Source organism: Coffea eugenioides, chromosome 11 (assembly GCF_003713205.1).
Source record: "Coffea eugenioides isolate CCC68of chromosome 11, Ceug_1.0, whole genome shotgun sequence".
Classification (NCBI taxonomy): Eukaryota; Viridiplantae; Streptophyta; class Magnoliopsida; order Gentianales; family Rubiaceae; genus Coffea; species Coffea eugenioides.
In genome coordinates, this window is record NC_040045.1 from 23,984,164 (window position 1) to 24,002,435 (window position 18,272).

Here is an 18,272-nt window from a genome sequence, read left to right on the forward strand (position 1 = left end):
TATTTACATTGTATCATGCAATTGCCACTATCAGTTGTTTTAGTGTTCTTTCAGAACCTTAAGCAAATAATTGGATGCTTATCTTTTTTGTGTGTTCGTGATTGGATTATGAAATCTTAATTAAGCACCAGAAGTGAATGGACCCCTTTTTTCTTTTCTGCCAACTAGCAAAGCAACAGAATCAATAATTAGTTTTCTGGCCTCCCCTGTTTCCTTTGACATGTAGAGAAGTGCAAGCATTGAGTTCCAGTTAGTTAGACAGATGAATCTGATTTCTTGATCCGCAGATGTGAATGTGTGAAAAAATCCAGTGCATTTTCACATTGTTCCAGATGGGATTTTCAGAAACAATGAAACATCAGTGACTGCTGACTGATTGGTCCTGGTAATTCTGTTAGCTCTTTGGTAAACTATCTGCATTGATCGTATTCAAGGATTGGCCAGATGCTGTCACATATGACTCATATATGAGGTACTTGCTATAGAAGTGTCTCTAGCTGTTTGTTTTTCTTTCTGAACCAGGGGATTCGTGCAACTCTCCGGAACTCAACTGGAACAATCTTTGAACTGTATAATTTGCAGAGCTTATGTCTCAATTGATTTTCATCTAAATGGAGACACTACTCAAATACTACTAAAGAATCTTAGAAATTTGGAAAAGAGCTTCGACTAGAATCTGAAGCACAAGGAAAAATGGACAGGGGAAATTAATCCATTTCTAGTCAATCAATCCAAGTTCTACCTAGTCTTGCCTGGAAAAGTAAATGCATCCTAGCTAGCATCAGGCCGCTGCAGATTTCTGATGCAAAATGACACCATTCTATGATTATGGGAAAGAGTGAACTGCTTAATTTTTGTAATGGAATATTAAAGTGTTGATTGGTTGCATCTTTTGGAGCTTCTAGCATAGCCAATTGTTTCTCAACTGACAAATTATTGCAGGTTGGTTATATCAAGAAGCACTAGGCAGAGCTCCTTGGAAGAAAATAGTTACAGAGCCATCCCCATCCTAATGGAAATATCAGGGTGTTGCATGCCTAGTTTCAGTTTTCAGTTTTAGAACCCTAATCCTGTGAGCAGTGATCGTAACTCGACAAAACAAGCAAATATGGAAGAAATCACATCGCAAGCATTAGGCAATCCAGAGAGAAAGCGGATAGGATTCTCCATCCCAAGAAAAGCACACCATGAGGTTAAATTTGATTTGTTACTTCCACCAAAAAATACAGTAAAAAATTATGTTGAACAAGCATAAAATCAGATGGCAGCCCAAAAGGCCAAAACTCACCGGAAACTCATTCACTGTGGAAAGTGCAACAAAGTGCTTGAAACTGTGTTTTCTTGATTTTTAGTAGTCTTTTTTACAAGATAATTCATTCTATCAACTGAACAGCAGCTATTGCAGGTATCTTTTCTCTCAACTTTTGTGTTAGAGCTACTCGGACTGTCATTACGCCTGCTGCAGGGCCACTTAACCGAACTTTCACCACGTAGTCATTAATCTGAACGAGCTCCAGTTCTCCACCACCTGTGCCAGCCAGATAGGGTCTAATCTCTGAAAGAACCTGCATAATTTCAAAGCCTACCTCTCTTAGCAGCAATGACTAAAGACTCCTTTAATCAATCACAGACGCAAGAGTACCTAAGAGATGGACTAAAGAAATAAAAACATTCAAAACGAACATTAATCAGGTTATTTGCACAATATGTGATGTTCCAGAGTTCCTGAGATGCATGGAACTTGAAAGCATATGAATTTCATACGGCTTCTATGAAGATTAGGCAGAATTCAGTTCCAAAGTAACATAAAGACTCGTGTAAAATCACAACCAATCAACTCAAATGCAATCCTAAGAAGAGAGCAGTAGACTACATATGTGGAGGCTAGGAGGCTTAGATTTCTCTATGTGAGAATAATGATGGGGGAAAAAGACGAAAATCACATTTCTCACCAAGGAAATAGTTCAAATGAAAGAGCTGCACACTATCAGCAATGCAGCCAACTAGCTAACTTGATTGGCTGACAAGTAATAAGGCATAGTTTTGCAGTATTGGTTTGACAAGAAAGAAGACAATTTTACAAGTAGGCCAATTTTTTCTTTATATCCAACAGATGTGAAATCCATTCATTCTTTCAGGTCTCCACCGCAAACATATAAGAATATCATTAGCAACAGCAATAAATTTTCTGTGAGTTATGACAACAGAATTATTTTTTTCTTTTGTTTGGTGGGAATATAAAATGCAGGTGATTGGATAAATGTCCATAAACCAGAAGGTCCGGAACAATATTGAAACACACAGTGAATTTGTTGCTCTATCTTAGCTTATTGTCAATTACCTTCTCAACGTTCTCCTCATTCAATTCAAGGCCAGTTTCCGTATCAACAATCTGTTCCACTTCTAGTATTTCTGGAATCTTATCACGAAGCCGAGTTTCAATCCCCATCTTCAGTGTCATTGTTGAACTAGGACAAGACCCGCATGCTCCTTGTAGCTTTAATACAACCACAAGACCATCAATCTCATGTAAGGCTACGTTTCCTCCATCAGCCATTAGGCCTGGCCTTACTTCATCCAATACCTTCTCAACATTCTCCTCAGTAAGTGGCAGTACACAACTAGGTGAAACCACAGTCCCTTCAACATCAGTAAACGAAGAGTTAATAGAACAGTTCGATCATCCTCGCCGAAGTTGTTCAAAGGACAATATAATTTTTTGAATCTCTTATTTACCTGCATGCTTTCTATGTCTTTGATTTGAATTGAAACCAAGCAAGTGCCCAGTTTTGAATTGCCCTCTTAGAAATGAAGATTGTTTTGATGCAAATGAGCAGCTATCCGAGCAGGGATTCTTCAGAATTTCCAAGAAGTAACAGAAAAATATCACATTAGTAAGCCATAATTTGATACTTCAAGGAAACTGAATATGCAAGATCATGTTCGTATTCCAAACGGTTGATTATGGAAGTAAAGTTTATACCTTGAGGAGGGATAAACAGGCAGGAGAGGAATGCTGTGATGAATGGTGTGTTATTAATGAGGTTGGTATTGGTTTGAGAAAATTGGTTTGGGAGTTGGCACCAGAGAATGCATCCATCATGTGCTATCCTTTTCAGAATGCAAAGATGAGAACTCCCATTTCAGTTTGTTTGATGATTTACAGAACAAAATACTCCCTTTTGACAGTAGTTCAGTAGGAAGTGGCATTTGTGCGTTAGGGAAAGAATCTTCTAAGTGATTGAGAACATCTTGATTGGCTGATGAGGGAAAAAGATCGAAGAAAATTTCAGCTGGGAAGTGTTTTGAGAGTCGAGGTTCTCACACCAGTTTGTATGGATAGAATCTGAGCTTAATCGCCACGTCAAGATTTTAATCTAGGGGCGATGTGAAGCCACGTCAAGATTTTAATCTAGGGTCGATTTAAAGCCACGTCAAGATTTTACTTACTGAAACGTTAAACAGATCTAGGAGAAAACCAAAAAAAAAAAAAAAGGAAAATTACAAAAGCCCAAAAAGGAAAACAGAGAAGGACAAACCTTGGAAAATCTTGGGTTTCAAAATGATCTTGGGTTTCAAAACCCCTTCAAAATCTGATTTTGGGATCTTGAAGCAGTGCCATGCGCTTATCATTCTCATAGTAAAGAAAGAAGAAGGGATAATTTCAGAAACCTCCCTTGATGTTTTTAACAATTTTACTTAACTTCCCTCAAGTTTAAAAAATTACACTTACCTCCCTTGACATAGTAAAATACATATAATACCCTCCACTTAGTAGACAATTTTAAATTTAAGACAATAAATTTACAAAATAAAAAAAAAATCTATTTTTCTATCTCTCGTCTATCTTTCGCTCCTCTCTTTTCTAGTTAATATAACCTCTTTTTATTATTTTTAATTTTGTGGATGTTAGAAAATTGAAATTACAAAATCAACAGAGGAAGTAGATTATGTGTCAAATTAGAAGGAAATAAAGAGACTCGCGGTGATGGAGAAATAAATAATGAAATAAGAAGAAAAACTAAAGATGTGAAATTTGTCATATTTTGTTTGTTATCAAGAAAAACTTTTATAAATTGTCAATAATTACATAAGGACTTCTTTCATTGGATTAGAAATTTTTTATTTTGACTTTATTGTGGAGGTAGCATTTATTCTTTACTTTTGAAATATTAATATTTTTAAGGCCATAGAAGAGTTGTAATGGTGTTTTTATGTCAGATTAACATGTATTAAAAACGTATTTGAGTATTGATATTTAATTTTGGAGGTATAAAATTGATTGTCAATAGGATTTGTGTGTGTGTTTTCTTTTTTTTTTTTTTTGCATCGCAAGTATTGATACTATATATGCAATTTGGAATCTTTTAGACGGCTATTTGGTTTTAGAATTTATGCTTGGATGGTTGTTAGAGATTAGACTTGTTGATTTGGGTAAAGTGTGGAAGAGAATGATTGAGTATACTATATTTTACTTTCTTAATTTTGTACAAAAGCGTAATTTAGGATTTTTGTGAGAAAATCTATCTTGTTGGACCTACATTGTGACTAAACAGTAAAAGTAGGGGAGGTATATGTAAGTTTTAAAACCTGGGAAAGCTCTGTGTAATTGTTGAAAACCTCAGGGGAGGTTTGTTAAATTGTCCCAAAAAAGAATTATGTAGAGTAGCATGCTGCAAATAGAATTCAGTTTAGGCCAGGGCTAAACAGGAAATGAAGCCTAGGTTGCAGGTTGCCGATTTTGGAATTCTTGACGACAATGGATTAACTTCGTGCAACTATCTCCCTGGAAAAACAACCATTCCAGCAAAGCTACTTTTGCGGATTCGTTTCAATTTGTCTGATGGAAACTGGTAAAAACTAGTTAGCCTCTGTTAATAATGTTCCACAAGGCTCACTTGGTTCGTGCGAATTTCTTTGTTAATGTGTTTTTTGGCCTTTAGTTATATTTTTTCTTTATGTAATTTCTAACTCCTCCATTCCCTTTTTTTTTGTGGTATTTTTATGATGTTTTCTGCATAATCTCTTTGCTCAAGTACAGCATCCACATTTTCTTTACTTCATTTGCAATTTCATTTTGCTCAATTGGTTGGTGGGAAACTTGGGATAAGTAATATGTAATAGCTTGTGACCTTTATTTGGATCAGACATTAACATCTGTGCATGAAAGTAACATAGTGCGAATCACAATAAAGTACCGTGCAACTACCACTCTTTGCTGCCCGAGTTTTTCTTTGATGGAATCCATTCCTCATTCGCAAACTTCTTGTGGTAGAGGAATTATCCCATTTGCATCCACTGAGTCTTATTTTGCTTCGGTTCTTCACATTTGTTACCAAACGACTATCTATATTCTGTACACAAATATTGTAATTTCTTCAATGTATTGTCTTTCTGAATCACAGAAGGCAGCTCCAGAAAAACAACTTCCCTAACAGTCTGCTCAAACTGGAAATTTGTCCTTGTTAGGTCATATGGTTAAGGATGGAACTCCACAAACCGCCTCATGTTTCCAGGTACAAAAGCTTCTTCCATGGCTCTTATGATTGCAACCAGATCGCTCGCAGAATGGTCATTTGCAGTCACATTGCTAGAGCCAGCTGCAGTTTCTCCGAATCTTTCACTGATTGCGAACCTACAAACAGGGCATCGACCTTCGTTCTTCACCCAAGGAACAATACATTCCTCATGAAACATGTGGTTGCAAGGAGTAATCGTAACCATCTCTTTAGGCTCAAAATCTTCTAAGCAAATGGGACACCTCTTACCTTCTTCATGCTTCTCTTTTTCTAGTTCTTTGGATATAGTAAGTGGGCTATCTCGGTAGTACAGATTTGGTTTCCTTCTCGACAATTTTGTCATGGGATTATATGCTTCTTTCTTCAGCCTGTTCAAGACTCTCTTTTGCTCTTCTTGGGATAATTTGGACCCGTCTTGGGGGCCTTGCACACTCGGTTGCGGCTGAAAATTTGGCAAAGCAATAGCTGCAGGTGGCCATGGTATTGTGTTTCTTGTTGTGTCACTGTTGAAGTATTGAGTTTGATTCTGCAAATGTGGTGGGGCTGGAAAACTGCAAGTCATTTTATTAGTTTTCGCACACTAGGATTTCAAAAATATATACCTGATTCTTTTTTATCCATTCACAAATTTGAGATTTGGCATCGTATCTATAAACTGGAAACGAATGATACAAACGAAGAAAATGGTTATAGGACTAATCCATTCCTCCTAGCTCTTAAGTTGGACTAGTGTGAAAATTAAGGGACGCTTTCTTCCCCGTCCCCCTCGCCTCCCTTCTCTCTTCAATCTAAACAACAATACTCTATGCTTCCTGAATATCCCACACAATCATCATGTCCTTGCATCATCAGTTGGTAATTAAAAGAACATCAAACGGACATAATCATCAGAACTGGCATGCATTCCATCCTTAAATACGCTAGAAGAAATGTAGGGTTTGAAATTGAAGGAAATAAACAGATTTTTCTATCTTTTCTTCAAGCTAGCTCCACTTTACATTCTGTTATGTTTAGTTAACAAGTGTTTCTGAGCAAGCCCTTTTAATGAAATTTCATTTTTTTTTTGGATTGCTCATATCCAGGCTGCTACTTAATATGCGGTATACACTTGTGATTTCATTATTTGATACATATACTGGTGTGCTTTAGTCTATGATTCTTGGAAAACAATTTTGACCTTACATTCAGGTGAAACTTTGGTGTCATTAGTAAATGTATTTAAGATGGAACCAGGATAAAATTTGTTGCTGTAACTGGGCTCCTACTTCTTCAGCTGGATTGGAAGATGTGATTATGTTCCAAGTTTCAGTGTTGTACAAGTTCCCCGCACCCAGAGGGGGGAAGGGAACTGGAATCAAAATCAAATCTTGATGATAACTATTGTTTTTCATTTCTTTTACTTTCTTGTATGGCATCTTTTTGGAATTGTCCACAAAGATTTGGCAAGAGCTCATGTGACAGTAATTTGTATATTAGAGTGAATAGGCATGGATAAGAATTGTAACTTGAAGATAAGGATGATTGTATGCTATCTCCCTTTTCCAGAAAATGGGAAGCCCTTTTGTACTTTTATTTGTTCTCAAGGTCCTAGGTTGGTAAGATAAACAGTTCAATCCCAGAAAAAGACCAGTGACCATTCAAGGCAGTTTTGCCTTGCAAAGAAACTTCGTACAGCTTAGATTTATCATGTTCCTACTTCAGCATAGATCTTCTAGTTATGTATTGTTGGAAAGAGATTATCCTGGGAAGTGAGGTTGTGCAGAAAGAAGAACAAATTTACCTGGATATGCCAAGAAATCCACCGGGATTGCTTACCCCAAACAGCAACCGTGGATCAGGATCTCCTCCTCTGCGATCCTGTTTCATATGAAAAAAGACTGATCTGATATGTTCCTGGAAATAAATTATCGAATATGATGCACCAATTACTTTCTTAGACAACATATCAATATGCTGAAGACTAACCAGAGGACCTCCTGCAGGTGGAGGAAACAAGGAGGACAATCCATTCCTGCTACTAGGTCTAGCCGAATATCCACCATAATCCAGCCCAGTTCTCAGGTATTCTGGTGGCGTGTAATTCTGGTTACTTCCGTTCATAGAGTCTGTCAGCTGACGCAGAAAGGAAAATGACTTACAACGGAGGAAATTTCCCAGTGTTTGTAACTTTCCTGCCTTATTACATCTTTTTAAGTTCTCTTTGTAAATTTCCTTTTTTTGGCAGATGTGAAATATGATTCTGTGTCCATTTAGTTGATCCTGTAATTGGTGGCTTGGTGAGATGCATGAGATATGAAGCAAGGAATCCTGTACCTTCACGCAGCTTGATTACTTTTTCTTCCCTTGTTTTCTTGTCTGAATGGAATCTGAATAAATAGAGCAACTACGGGGATTAGTGTAAAGCTTAAGGCCGCAAGGTGGAATTTCCTCATGGAACCTTGCCACATTTGATGCTTCACGACAGAATTAGGTCTCTCCAGGTCCAGGTAGCTGAGCCATGAATGTGACAGGAATCAAACAAACTAATGAAATATAGCACAATGATCAAGTGCCTATTTGTCTCAAAACAGGGATTGAAAGACTCTTTGTTTTCATTCATCATCTCTTGTTTCCTTCCATAGAAAGCTTCATGGACTTTCCCTTATGAGAAGGATGTAAAATTTTGTTTAACTTATCAACATAATCTGTTTGCACTTTCGGTTGATTGTAACTTTTCCATCCAAACTACACAAGCTATAATCACCATGACACTGACCTTTCAGAGGACAGAGATTGTTGCAAGTACAATGCATATTATCGAGTTAAAATTTGCGGAGCTAGCATCATAATGGAGAACAGCGATTGCATCCTCGCAAACAGAATTGCACAAATGTAAAGTAGACTCACGAACCAAAGCATTAGGCAATGACAATCCCTTGAACACCTCATCACTCAAACCAAAGGCCATTATCAAATTCTCCGTGCTATTCTCCTCCTCTATATTGAATCTGTAACCAACCCAATGCACCTTTCCGTTAACAAATGCATGAGTCCAGAAGTGTGGAATCACCGCTTGAGGCAAATTAGCAGCAATCACCCTCCAATTACCTACACGTAGTGCAAAAACTTCTGCTATAGAAGGCATAATATCCCCATGACTCTGTTCAGCATAAGCAATTCTCACGACCTTAAAATCACTGTTTTTTATGTGACATCCAAATCCTAACAAGGAGTACATACTAGGCCAAAAGTTTTTACAACTTGCTCGGGGCAAAGGAAGAGTGATTTTTCGCTTGATGAAAGGGTTGCACAGCATAATAAGGTCATGTATCCAAAAACATCATCAGACAAACATAGTAACCCATTGCTATAATCCACAATCCTGAAATAATACTGCACTAACTGGCGAAAAGGGAAGAATATTTTGACCTCATTTTCCCCTGTGAAGTCCTCATTTTCGTGGTATACTGAGTAACGTTCAGTCCGTCGGTGTTTGCAGTAGCGCCTCACAAGCATTCTATCATCTGGGGTGGAGGATTTTTGAGAGAGAAGCATGATGGGTGTGCATGGAGACGAAATGAAGGCTTCAGATCAAAGATTTCCATGACTTAGCTACGCACCTCAGTCTCAGGAGGGTTTTCGCAGGAACCCTTCTGAGGACATGAACTAAAACCTCTTCAGGGAAGTAATCTGACATTTTTTATGAGAAATAGAAATGTTAAAATAAAAAGAAATACTGCTTTTTGGTTTTTTTTCCCCTGTTTCTTTCGGTAGGAAGGAAAAAAGGATATTTGACTGTAGGAAGCTTGGAATTTTTCCAAGCCAGGATTATGAAGAATGGTTTTTTCTGGTTGTCATGGTGATTTTATATCAGATTAGCATGTATTAAAAACGTATTTGAGTATTGATATTTAATTTTGGAGGTATAAAATTGATTGTCAATAGGATTTGTGTGTGTGTGTGTTTTCTTTTTTTTTTTTTTTTTTTTGCATGTCAAGTATTGATACTATATATGCAATTTGGAATCTTTTGGACGGCTACTTGGTTTTAGAATTTATGCTTGGATGGTTGTTAAGGATTAGACTTGTTGTTTTGGGTGAAAGAAAATGATTGAGTAGACTATATTTTTCTTTCTTAGTTTTATACAAAAGGGTAATTTACGATTTTTGTGAGAAAATCTATCTTGTTGGACCTACATTGTGACTAAACAGTAAAAATAGGGTAGGTATATGTAATTTTTAAAACTTGGAGGAGCTCTCTGTAATTATTGAAAACCTCAGGGGAGGTTTGTTCCAAAAAAATTATATAGAGTAGCATGATGCTAATGGAATTCAGTTTAGGCCAGGGCTAAACAGGAAATGAAGCCTAGGTTGCAGGTTGCAGATGTTGGAATTCTTGACGACAATGGATTAACTTCGTGCAACTATCTCCCTGCGAAAACAACCATCCCAGCAAAGCTAATTTTGTTTGCACAGGAAAAGCGGATTCATTTCAATTTGTCTTATGGAAACTGGTAAAAACTAGTTAGCCTCTGTTAATAATGTTCCACAAGGCTCCCTTAGTTATATTTTTTCTTTATGTAATTTCTAACTCCTCCATTCCCTTTTTTTTTGTTGTATTTTTATGATGTTTTCTGCATAATCTCTTTGCTCAAGTACAGCATTTGCAATTTCAGTTTGCTCGGTTGGTTGGTGGGAAACTTGGGATAAGTAATATGTAATAGCTTGTGACCTTTATAATTGGATGGGACATTAACATCTGTGCACGGAAGTAACATACTGCGAATCACAATAAAGTACTGTGCAACTAACACTCTTTGCTGCCCGAGTTTTTCTTTGATGGAATCCATTCCTCATTCGCAAACTTCTTGTGGTAGAGGAATTATCCCATTTGCATCCACTGAGTCTCATTTTCCTTCGGTTCTTCGCATTTGTTGCCAAACGACTATCTATATTCTGTACACAAATACTGTCATTTCTTCAATGTATTGTCTTGCTGAATCACAGAAGGTAGCTCCAGAAAAACAACTTCCCTAACAGTATGCTCAAACTAAAAATTTGTCCTTGTTAGGTAAGGAACTCCACAAACCTCCTCATGTTTTCAGGTACAAAAGCTTCTTCCATGGCTCTCACGATTGCAGTCAGATCGTTCCCAAAATGGTCATTTGCAGTCACATTGCTAGAGCCAGCTGCAGTTTCTCCGAACCTTTCACTGATTGCGAACCTACAAACAGGGCATCGACCTTCGTTCTTCACCCAAGGAACAATACATTCCTCATGAAACATGTGGTTGCAAGGAGTAATCGTAACTATCTCTTTAGGCTCAAAATCTTCCAAGCAAATGGCACACCTCTTACCTTCTTCATGCTTCTCTTTTTCTAGTTCTTTGGAAATAGTAAGTGGGTTATCTCGGTAGTACAGATTTGGTTTCCTTCTCGACAATTTTGTCACGGGATTATATGCTTCTTTCTTCAGCCTGTTCAAGACTTTCTTTTGCTCTTCTTGAGATAATTTGGACCCGTCCTGGGGGCCTTGCACGCTCGGTTGCGGCTGAAAATTTGGCAAAGCAATAGCTGCAGGTGGCACACTCGGTTGCAGCTGAAAACTTGGCAAAGCAATAGCTGCAGGTGGCGATGGTATTGTGTTTCTTGTTGTGTCAATGTTGAAGTATTGAGTTTGATTCTGCAAATGTGGTGGGGCTGGAAAACTGCAAGTCATTTTATTAGTTTTCACACACTGAGATTTCAAAATTATGTACCTGATTTTTTTTTTATCCATTCACAAATTTGAGATTTCGCATCGTATCCATAAACTGGAAACGAATGATACAAACGAAGAAAATGGTTATAGGACTAATCCATTCCACCTAGTTCTTAAGTTGGACTAGTGTGAAAATTAAGGGATGCTTTCTTCCTCGTCCCCCTCGCCTCTCATCTCTCTTCAATCTAAACAACAATACTCTATGCTTCCTGAATATCCCACACAATCATCATGTCCTTGCATCATCCGTTGGTAATTAAAGAACATCAAACGGACATAATCATCAGAACTGGCATGAAGAGGCATGCATTCCATCCTTAAATCCTCTAGAAGAAATGTAGGGTTTGAAATTAAAGGAAATAAACAGATTTTTCTATCTTTTCTTCAAGCTAGCTCCACTTTACATTCTGTTATGTTTAGTTAACAAGTGTTTCTGAGCAAGCCCTTTTAATGAAATTTCTTTTTTTTTTTTTTTGGATTGCTCATATCCAGGCTGCTACTTAATATGCAGTATACACTTATGATTTCATTATTTGATACATATACTGGTGTGCTTTAGTCTATAATTCTTGGAAAAAGAATTTTGACCTTACATTCGGCTCCTACTTCTTCAGTTGGATTGGAAGATGTGATTATGTTCCAAGTTTCAGTGTTGTACAATTTCCCCTCACCCAGAGGGGGGAGGGAACCGGAATCAAAACTAAATCTTTATGATAACTATTGTTTTTCATTTCTTTTACTTTCTTGTGTGGCATCTTTTGGAATTGTCCACAAAGATTTGGCAAGAGCTCATGTGACAGTAATTTGTATATTAGAGCGAATAGGCATGGATAAGAAATGTAACTTGAAGATGGGATGATTATATGCTATCTCCCCTTTCCTTAAAATGGGAAGCCCTTTTGTACTTTTATTTGTTCTCAAGGTCCTAGGTTGGTAAGATAAACAGTTCAATCTCGCTAAAAGACCAGTGACCATACAAGGCAGTTTTACCTTGCAAAGAAACTTCGTACAGCTTAGATTTATCATGTTCCTACTTCAGCATAGATCTTCTAGTTATGTATTGCTGGAAAGAGATTATCCTGGGAAGTGAGGGTGTGTAGAAAGAAGAACAAATTTACCTGGATACGCCAAGAAATCCACTGGGATTGCTTACCCCAAAAATGAACCGTGGATCAGGATCTCCTCCTCTGGGAGCCTGTTTCATATGAAAAAAGACTGATCTGATATGTTCCTGGAAATAAATTATCCAATATGATGCACCAATGACTTTCATAGATAACATATCGATATGCCTAACCACAGCAAACGAGGAGGACAATCCATTCCTCCTACGAGGTCTAGCTGAATATCCACCATAATCCGGCCCAGTTCTCAAGTATTCTGGTGGCGTGTAATTCTGGTTACTTCCGTTCATAGGGTCTGTCACAGAAAGGAAAATGACTCTTACAACGGAGGAAATTTCCCAGTGTTTGCAACTTTCCTGCCTTAGGTACATCTTTTAAGTTCTCTTTGTAAATTTACTTTTTTTGGCAGATGTGAAATGTGATTCTTTGTCCATTTAGTTGATCCTGTAATTGGTGGCTTGGTGAGATGCATGAGATATAAAGCAAGGAATCCTGTACCTTCACGCAGCTTGATTACTTTTTCTTCCCTTGCTTTTCTTGTCTGAATGGAATCTGAATAAATAGAGCAACTGCGGCGATTACTGCAAAGCTTAAGGCCGCAAGGTGGAATTTCCTCATGGAACCTTGCCACATTTGATGCTTCACAACAGAATTAGGTCTCTCCAGGCCCAGGTAGCTGAGCCATGAATGTGACAGGAATCAAACAAACTAATGGAATATAGCACAATGATCAAGTGCCTATTTTTTTGTCTCAAAACAGGAATTGAAAGTCTCTTTGTTTTCATTCATCATCTCTTGTTTCCTTCCATAGAAAGCTTCATGGACTTTCCCTTATGAAAAAGATGTAAAATTTTCAGTTTGCACTTTCTGTTGATTGTAACTTTTCCATCCAAACTACACAAGCTATAATCACCATGACACTGACCTTTCAGAGGACAGAGATTGTTGCAAGTACAATGCATATTATCGGGTTAAAATTTGCAGAGCTAGCATCATAATGGAGAACAGCGATTGCATCCTCGCAAACAGAATTGCACAAATGTAAAGTAGACTCACGAACCAAAGCATTAGGCAACGAAAATCCCTTGAACACTTCATCGCTCAAATCAAAGGCCATAATCAGATTCTCCGTGCTATTCTCCTTCTCTATATTGAATCTGTAACCAACCCAATGCACCTTTCCGTTAACAAATGCTCAAGTCCAGAAGTGTGGAATCACCACTTGAGGCAAATTAGCAGCAATCACCCTCCAATTACCTACACGTAGTGCAAAAACTTCTGCTATAGAAGGCATAATATCCCCATGACTCTGTTGAGCATAAGCAATTCTCACGACAGGAACCCTTTTGAGGACATGAACTAAAACCTCTTCAGGGAAGTAATCTGACATTTTTGATGAGAAATAGAAATGTTAAAATAAAAAGAAACACTGCCTTTTGGTCTTTGTTTTTTCCCCGTTTCTTTTGGTAGGAAGAAAAAAAAGATGTTTTGAGTGTAGGAAAGCTTGGAACTTTTCCAAGCCAGGATTATGAAGAGTGGTTTTTTCTGGTTTTAACCTGAGTTTGAGTAATGGCTATGAACGATGGGAACTAAGGCGAAGCTGAAAGGACCAGCTTCGCTCCAGGCTCCCATCAAACAGTGAATGATGATGACAAATGTCGCAACAATAAAGTACTATTTATTGCCCCCTTTTCATCTAGTTTTCCCCAGGTACCTAACAGCACTTTGGAAGGACTCGCATCGCACGTTCAAGAATAAAATAAAGAACTTCTTTTCAGCTACCAAGCACATTGCGGAAACACTCATCTCGCAAGTTCAGGCTAACTTGCCAGAGGCCTAGTCTATTGGAGTGCTGGCTGTTTTCTCATGCACCAGAACTTTGGGTACGTATTCAAATTTATTAGGAAATATTAATTTCAGGTCCTGATATGAGCATAACCAACCAGCTAAGGCCTAAAACAGTATCAGATAACCATATGCAAGCACTACGGTCATTTCTTTTTATTTTTAAGAAAATGACCTTCAAATCTGAGTAATGGTAAGATAAGAGCAAATGGTTTCCATCAAATCTATTCCAAGAATGTTTGTAGACGAAAGAATCATTACATAATTCTGCAATCTAACAGCAGTAAAAATGACTCTGCAGTTTATCTAATCAGCAGAAGCTGTAGAGCACACAGCATACTTGAAGAAGAGGAAAGATGATAAGATCTCAATGAACAAAAACATAAAGAAAAATAGAGCTGATTGATACATAAAATGACCTTCTCAGATGGTAATTATGAAAAATATGACGAATGCCATGAATACCGAAAAAGAAAACATTGCAACTCCATAAGAAACAGTTCTGGCAGCCTCAATTTCAGCGTTGAGAACTTAAAAAACCGAGCTTCCAACATCTGGCTGTGCGCTGGAAGAAGAGTTTAAATGAAGATTCTTTTCAATTAAGTGATGTGAGAAGCCCCACACTTGTGTTAAGTTCTGGACCAGGAAATACCCGAAAGGATCTGCTCATGATAAGCTTCTAACTCCAGTATGATTCTTGTCAGCAGAAATCACCTGCTCATGGTCGAAGACAAGAAGAAATTCCAGAATATAGATCCCAAGGACATGAAAGCAACGCGTGCTTGAAGAGGAACCAGCCTGAAATTTTGACATGTTAAAGTTGCCAGAACATTATTCTATGGCATCTCATTGTGATAGTTACAGGCTAATATAAAAAGTTAAAAGACATCTCCATTGCAGAAACTTAATTTTTTTTATAAGTATAGACTGTATAGTCCACTATCAGTCTAGCAAATTATAAACAGGCGGGAAACTTATTCATTGTCAAACAAGTACCTGATCCCACACATGCAAATATACAACATTTTCAGCCATCGATGATACTGAAACTGCTTCCCCATGAGATCATCAAAGATTTTTTTTTTTCCTCTGGTAATCAAAAAGAGTTGTTTTCTCAGCCTTTTGTCTAAGATCCAGTGTTAGTAAGTTGGTTTTAGTTTTCATTTCAATGCGCGATATTACCCTCAGATGCTAAGATATTCTAATATTCTTTAAGAGATTCATCTCTTTCATATTTGGATCAACAACAACTCATAGATTACAACACCAAGAGATAAAGTAGAGAATACATATGTAAGGGGAAAAAAAAAAAGTCAGTAGTGGTGTTGATCAAATTTGCTCGGCTGCACCAAAATATCAAAGTTCCCATAAAGACTGATCTGAAACAGCAGTTATTCGGCAAAAAATTGAATACTTTGTTGGTCTAAAAACATGGTGAGAAACTGATTTTTACCAACAAGGCGCAGGCAATGGTAGCTTCCTTACTTAAGAGATGATTACGAAAGTAAATAAGCAACAAGAAGTAGAGGTCAGCTAAAGAAGTGAAGTTAGTCCCCTTGATATGACGGTAATGCTTATAAAATTCCAGAGCAACTTTGACATTCACTTAATTTGCTGGAGTAACTAAAGAAGTGAAGTTAGTCCCCTTGATATGATGGTGATGCTTATACAATTCAAGAGCAACTTTGAGTTTCACCCTTTCTGAAGTAACTAAATCATATATGGAATGGTATTACAAGCTGTCTTCCATTTTCCTCTACAAGCATCATCCCTCAAGCTACATTACTATAGTATATAATGATAATATAACTACTAGAAAGTGAATAATTCTGTTTGTCATTAGTAAAATTTCCTGACATTAGACCAAGTCCTTAACCAAGAAACTAATCCTACCAGATCAAGAAAAACAAAGCAAATTACATACCAGAAATTCAATATGCTGACTGGAATCCAAAACCTAAATCCTGCAAAGGAATTACAGTAGTAAAGCATAAGTACATACATGTGCATATAACTTAGCATTTTGCACGCTAGAAAAAGGTTCATACCAAAAAAAAGAGCAGGAAGAGCATCTTTCTGATACTTATTTGGAAGCTCTGACAGTTTCCCTTGCCACAGATTGTTCCATGCAAAAACGACAGCAATTACAGTTGGACCAAGCACAATTTGGTTCAGTATGACCTGCAAGGAGTAACATTTTCAGGACTTGAAAATAATCCATGAAATTTGGCTCAGGGAGAACTTGATCGTAATACCTACCTTAGCCAATAAGTTCTCGAATGTTTGCTTTGGAATGGTACGATCAAGGAACTGGTACCATGCATATGTACCCGGGCCATATAATAGAAAGCCATAGGTAGTCATTCGGAGGGCACGCAGCCAACCATGTTCAGAAAATAATGCCCCCAAAACACCCTGATGCAGCATTCAGCGAAATAGCAAAATTGGAATTTTGTTTCAAAACCAAGATCATCAATATGCATTTTCAATTTAGATGGTACGATATAGATGTGAATTCTTCAAGCATCAAATGTCCATTTACCAATCTGGAATTTGATATGTTACCGCATTTTTAGAAGGAAAAATAAGCGAAGATAATAAAGAGACTACTAAAACTGATCTTTAACTTATTATGAGCTTACACAAACTATAAAGAAATCCTCAAGGAAAACCAAAAGAGCTTACAGGTCATTGGAGATGAGATTAGTAAGTTGCACATTTTCTCCAAAAAATCACTACCCTGTTACCAAATTCACATTTCTCGAATATTGATCTAATGCTTAGGAACATATGACTTTTTAAGACCAATTCTGCTTCAAATTAACATGATAAAATTTTTTTGGTGAGAAAAGTTGAGATGTTTGCTAAAACCATACATAATATCCATTAAGAACCACATTTTCTAGTATATGATAACATCAAACATCTGAACTGACTTACCTTGACCGCTCAATGAATAGGTAGTTATCCACCATTCAATTCTCAAAAGAAAAACTACACATAAATGGTACAAAATTTTCAAACTTTGCTATTGAATTTTCTAAATTTCACGTAGCCCATATTAATTTTATATAAAGTACAAGAACAATTCACTTCCAAAATGGTAAAAATTCCAGCTTTTCTTGGATTCGTCCAAAAGTAAGAACTTCATTAATATTATTAAAGCCCATTACGAAAAAAGCTTTCTTTTTCTAATCTACCAGCTTATGTCAAGAAAATGAACGCATAGTGAAATGTAAACCGTGTGTTCGAATTTAAAAAAAAAAAAAAAAAAAACTCATTTGAGTAAAAACTCGAGTAATGAGCAACCTCGGGATGCTGAGGGCTGGAAAGGCTTTCTTTATACTTCACCCAGCGTTGGCTGAGCTGAGCTATAGTGTCGCCGGTGAGGGCTAGAGAGGCGGCCATGAATGCTTGCTTCACCGGGAACTGGTAACCGGTTCTACCGGTTATATCAGCTGAATTAGATGAGGATTTTGATTCTCTGATGCTTCTTTTTCTTGGACTTCTTCTCCTATTGTTGTTGAAATCATGGAAATTCAGTTGTCCCATCCCAAATGGACCCCAATTTCCACCACCACCTAACGACCCCATTCCCCTCGAATTTACCGAGACGCTAATCTCAGCCTCAGGTATCACTTGTACTCGTAGTTCTTATTCGCCTCAGAACTTTTTTTTTCTTCTCAATATAAGAATTTATTCTTTGGCCTCCGGCAATACTAGGCAGGGGAATATTGACTATTCCTTTTCTTTTTCCTTTTTTCCTTGATCTAGTTAATGTAGTTAACTACGACTTGATAATTCATTACTTAATTGGATCTTTTCTCTATTTTCTCCTTGGCAAGAGGGATACTACCTTTTTTTTTTCAGTTCAAGAAAGGCACTACAAATACAATGGAAAAAATTATTGTGTCCGGTGTTCAAATACGCATTTATTAAGATATATTTCAGGTGTTATTTTTTTAAATATAAAATTAATTAAAAAATAAATAAATACAAGAATGAATAATAATTATTAATATATATATATATATATATGTGTGTGT

At 37.1% G+C, this 18,272-nt stretch overlaps 4 protein-coding genes and 1 long non-coding RNA gene across 6 annotated transcripts; 1 reads left to right on the forward strand and 4 right to left on the reverse strand.

Annotated features, from left to right (window-relative positions):
- Window positions 1-1,181: 1,181 nt before the first annotated feature.
- Window positions 1,182-3,310, reverse strand: LOC113751642 (nifU-like protein 3, chloroplastic). Its single transcript, XM_027295725.1, has 4 exons — window positions 2,984-3,310; window positions 2,737-2,854; window positions 2,342-2,640; window positions 1,182-1,565 (listed from the first exon to the last, which is right to left on the reverse strand). The coding sequence occupies exons 1-4, from the start codon at window positions 3,101-3,103 to the stop codon at window positions 1,374-1,376; spliced, it is 729 nt and encodes a 242-aa protein (XP_027151526.1). The 5' UTR covers window positions 3,104-3,310; the 3' UTR covers window positions 1,182-1,373.
- A 1,801-nt stretch (window positions 3,311-5,111) lies between these two features.
- Window positions 5,112-7,735, reverse strand: LOC113754395 (E3 ubiquitin-protein ligase RNF38-like). Its single transcript, XM_027298795.1, has 3 exons — window positions 7,485-7,735; window positions 7,300-7,376; window positions 5,112-6,070 (listed from the first exon to the last, which is right to left on the reverse strand). Exons 1-3 carry the CDS (start codon window positions 7,617-7,619, stop codon window positions 5,479-5,481), a joined length of 804 nt encoding a protein of 267 aa, XP_027154596.1. The 5' UTR covers window positions 7,620-7,735; the 3' UTR covers window positions 5,112-5,478.
- Window positions 5,923-7,879, forward strand: LOC113754396. The gene is made up of 3 exons (XR_003465189.1): window positions 5,923-5,999; window positions 7,502-7,580; window positions 7,744-7,879. It is a non-coding gene; the product is annotated as an uncharacterized LOC113754396 (long non-coding RNA).
- A 2,325-nt stretch (window positions 7,880-10,204) lies between these two features.
- LOC113754393 (RING finger protein 44-like) lies at window positions 10,205-12,710 on the reverse strand. 2 transcript variants are annotated; one of them, XM_027298794.1, is made up of 3 exons: window positions 12,555-12,710; window positions 12,376-12,452; window positions 10,205-11,204 (listed from the first exon to the last, which is right to left on the reverse strand). In XM_027298794.1, exons 1-3 carry the CDS (start codon window positions 12,669-12,671, stop codon window positions 10,565-10,567), a joined length of 834 nt encoding a protein of 277 aa, XP_027154595.1. In that variant the 5' UTR covers window positions 12,672-12,710; the 3' UTR covers window positions 10,205-10,564. The 2 variants fall into 2 exon arrangements, with proteins under 2 accessions (XP_027154595.1, XP_027154594.1); XM_027298793.1 differs by having other exon boundaries at window positions 12,376-12,710.
- Window positions 12,711-14,414: 1,704 nt separating this feature from the next.
- On the reverse strand, window positions 14,415-17,916 carry LOC113753777 (protein sym-1). The gene is made up of 5 exons (XM_027298016.1): window positions 17,536-17,916; window positions 16,486-16,641; window positions 16,275-16,407; window positions 16,151-16,190; window positions 14,415-15,024 (listed from the first exon to the last, which is right to left on the reverse strand). Exons 1-5 carry the CDS (start codon window positions 17,818-17,820, stop codon window positions 14,937-14,939), a joined length of 702 nt encoding a protein of 233 aa, XP_027153817.1. The 5' UTR covers window positions 17,821-17,916; the 3' UTR covers window positions 14,415-14,936.
- Window positions 17,917-18,272: the final 356 nt, after the last annotated feature.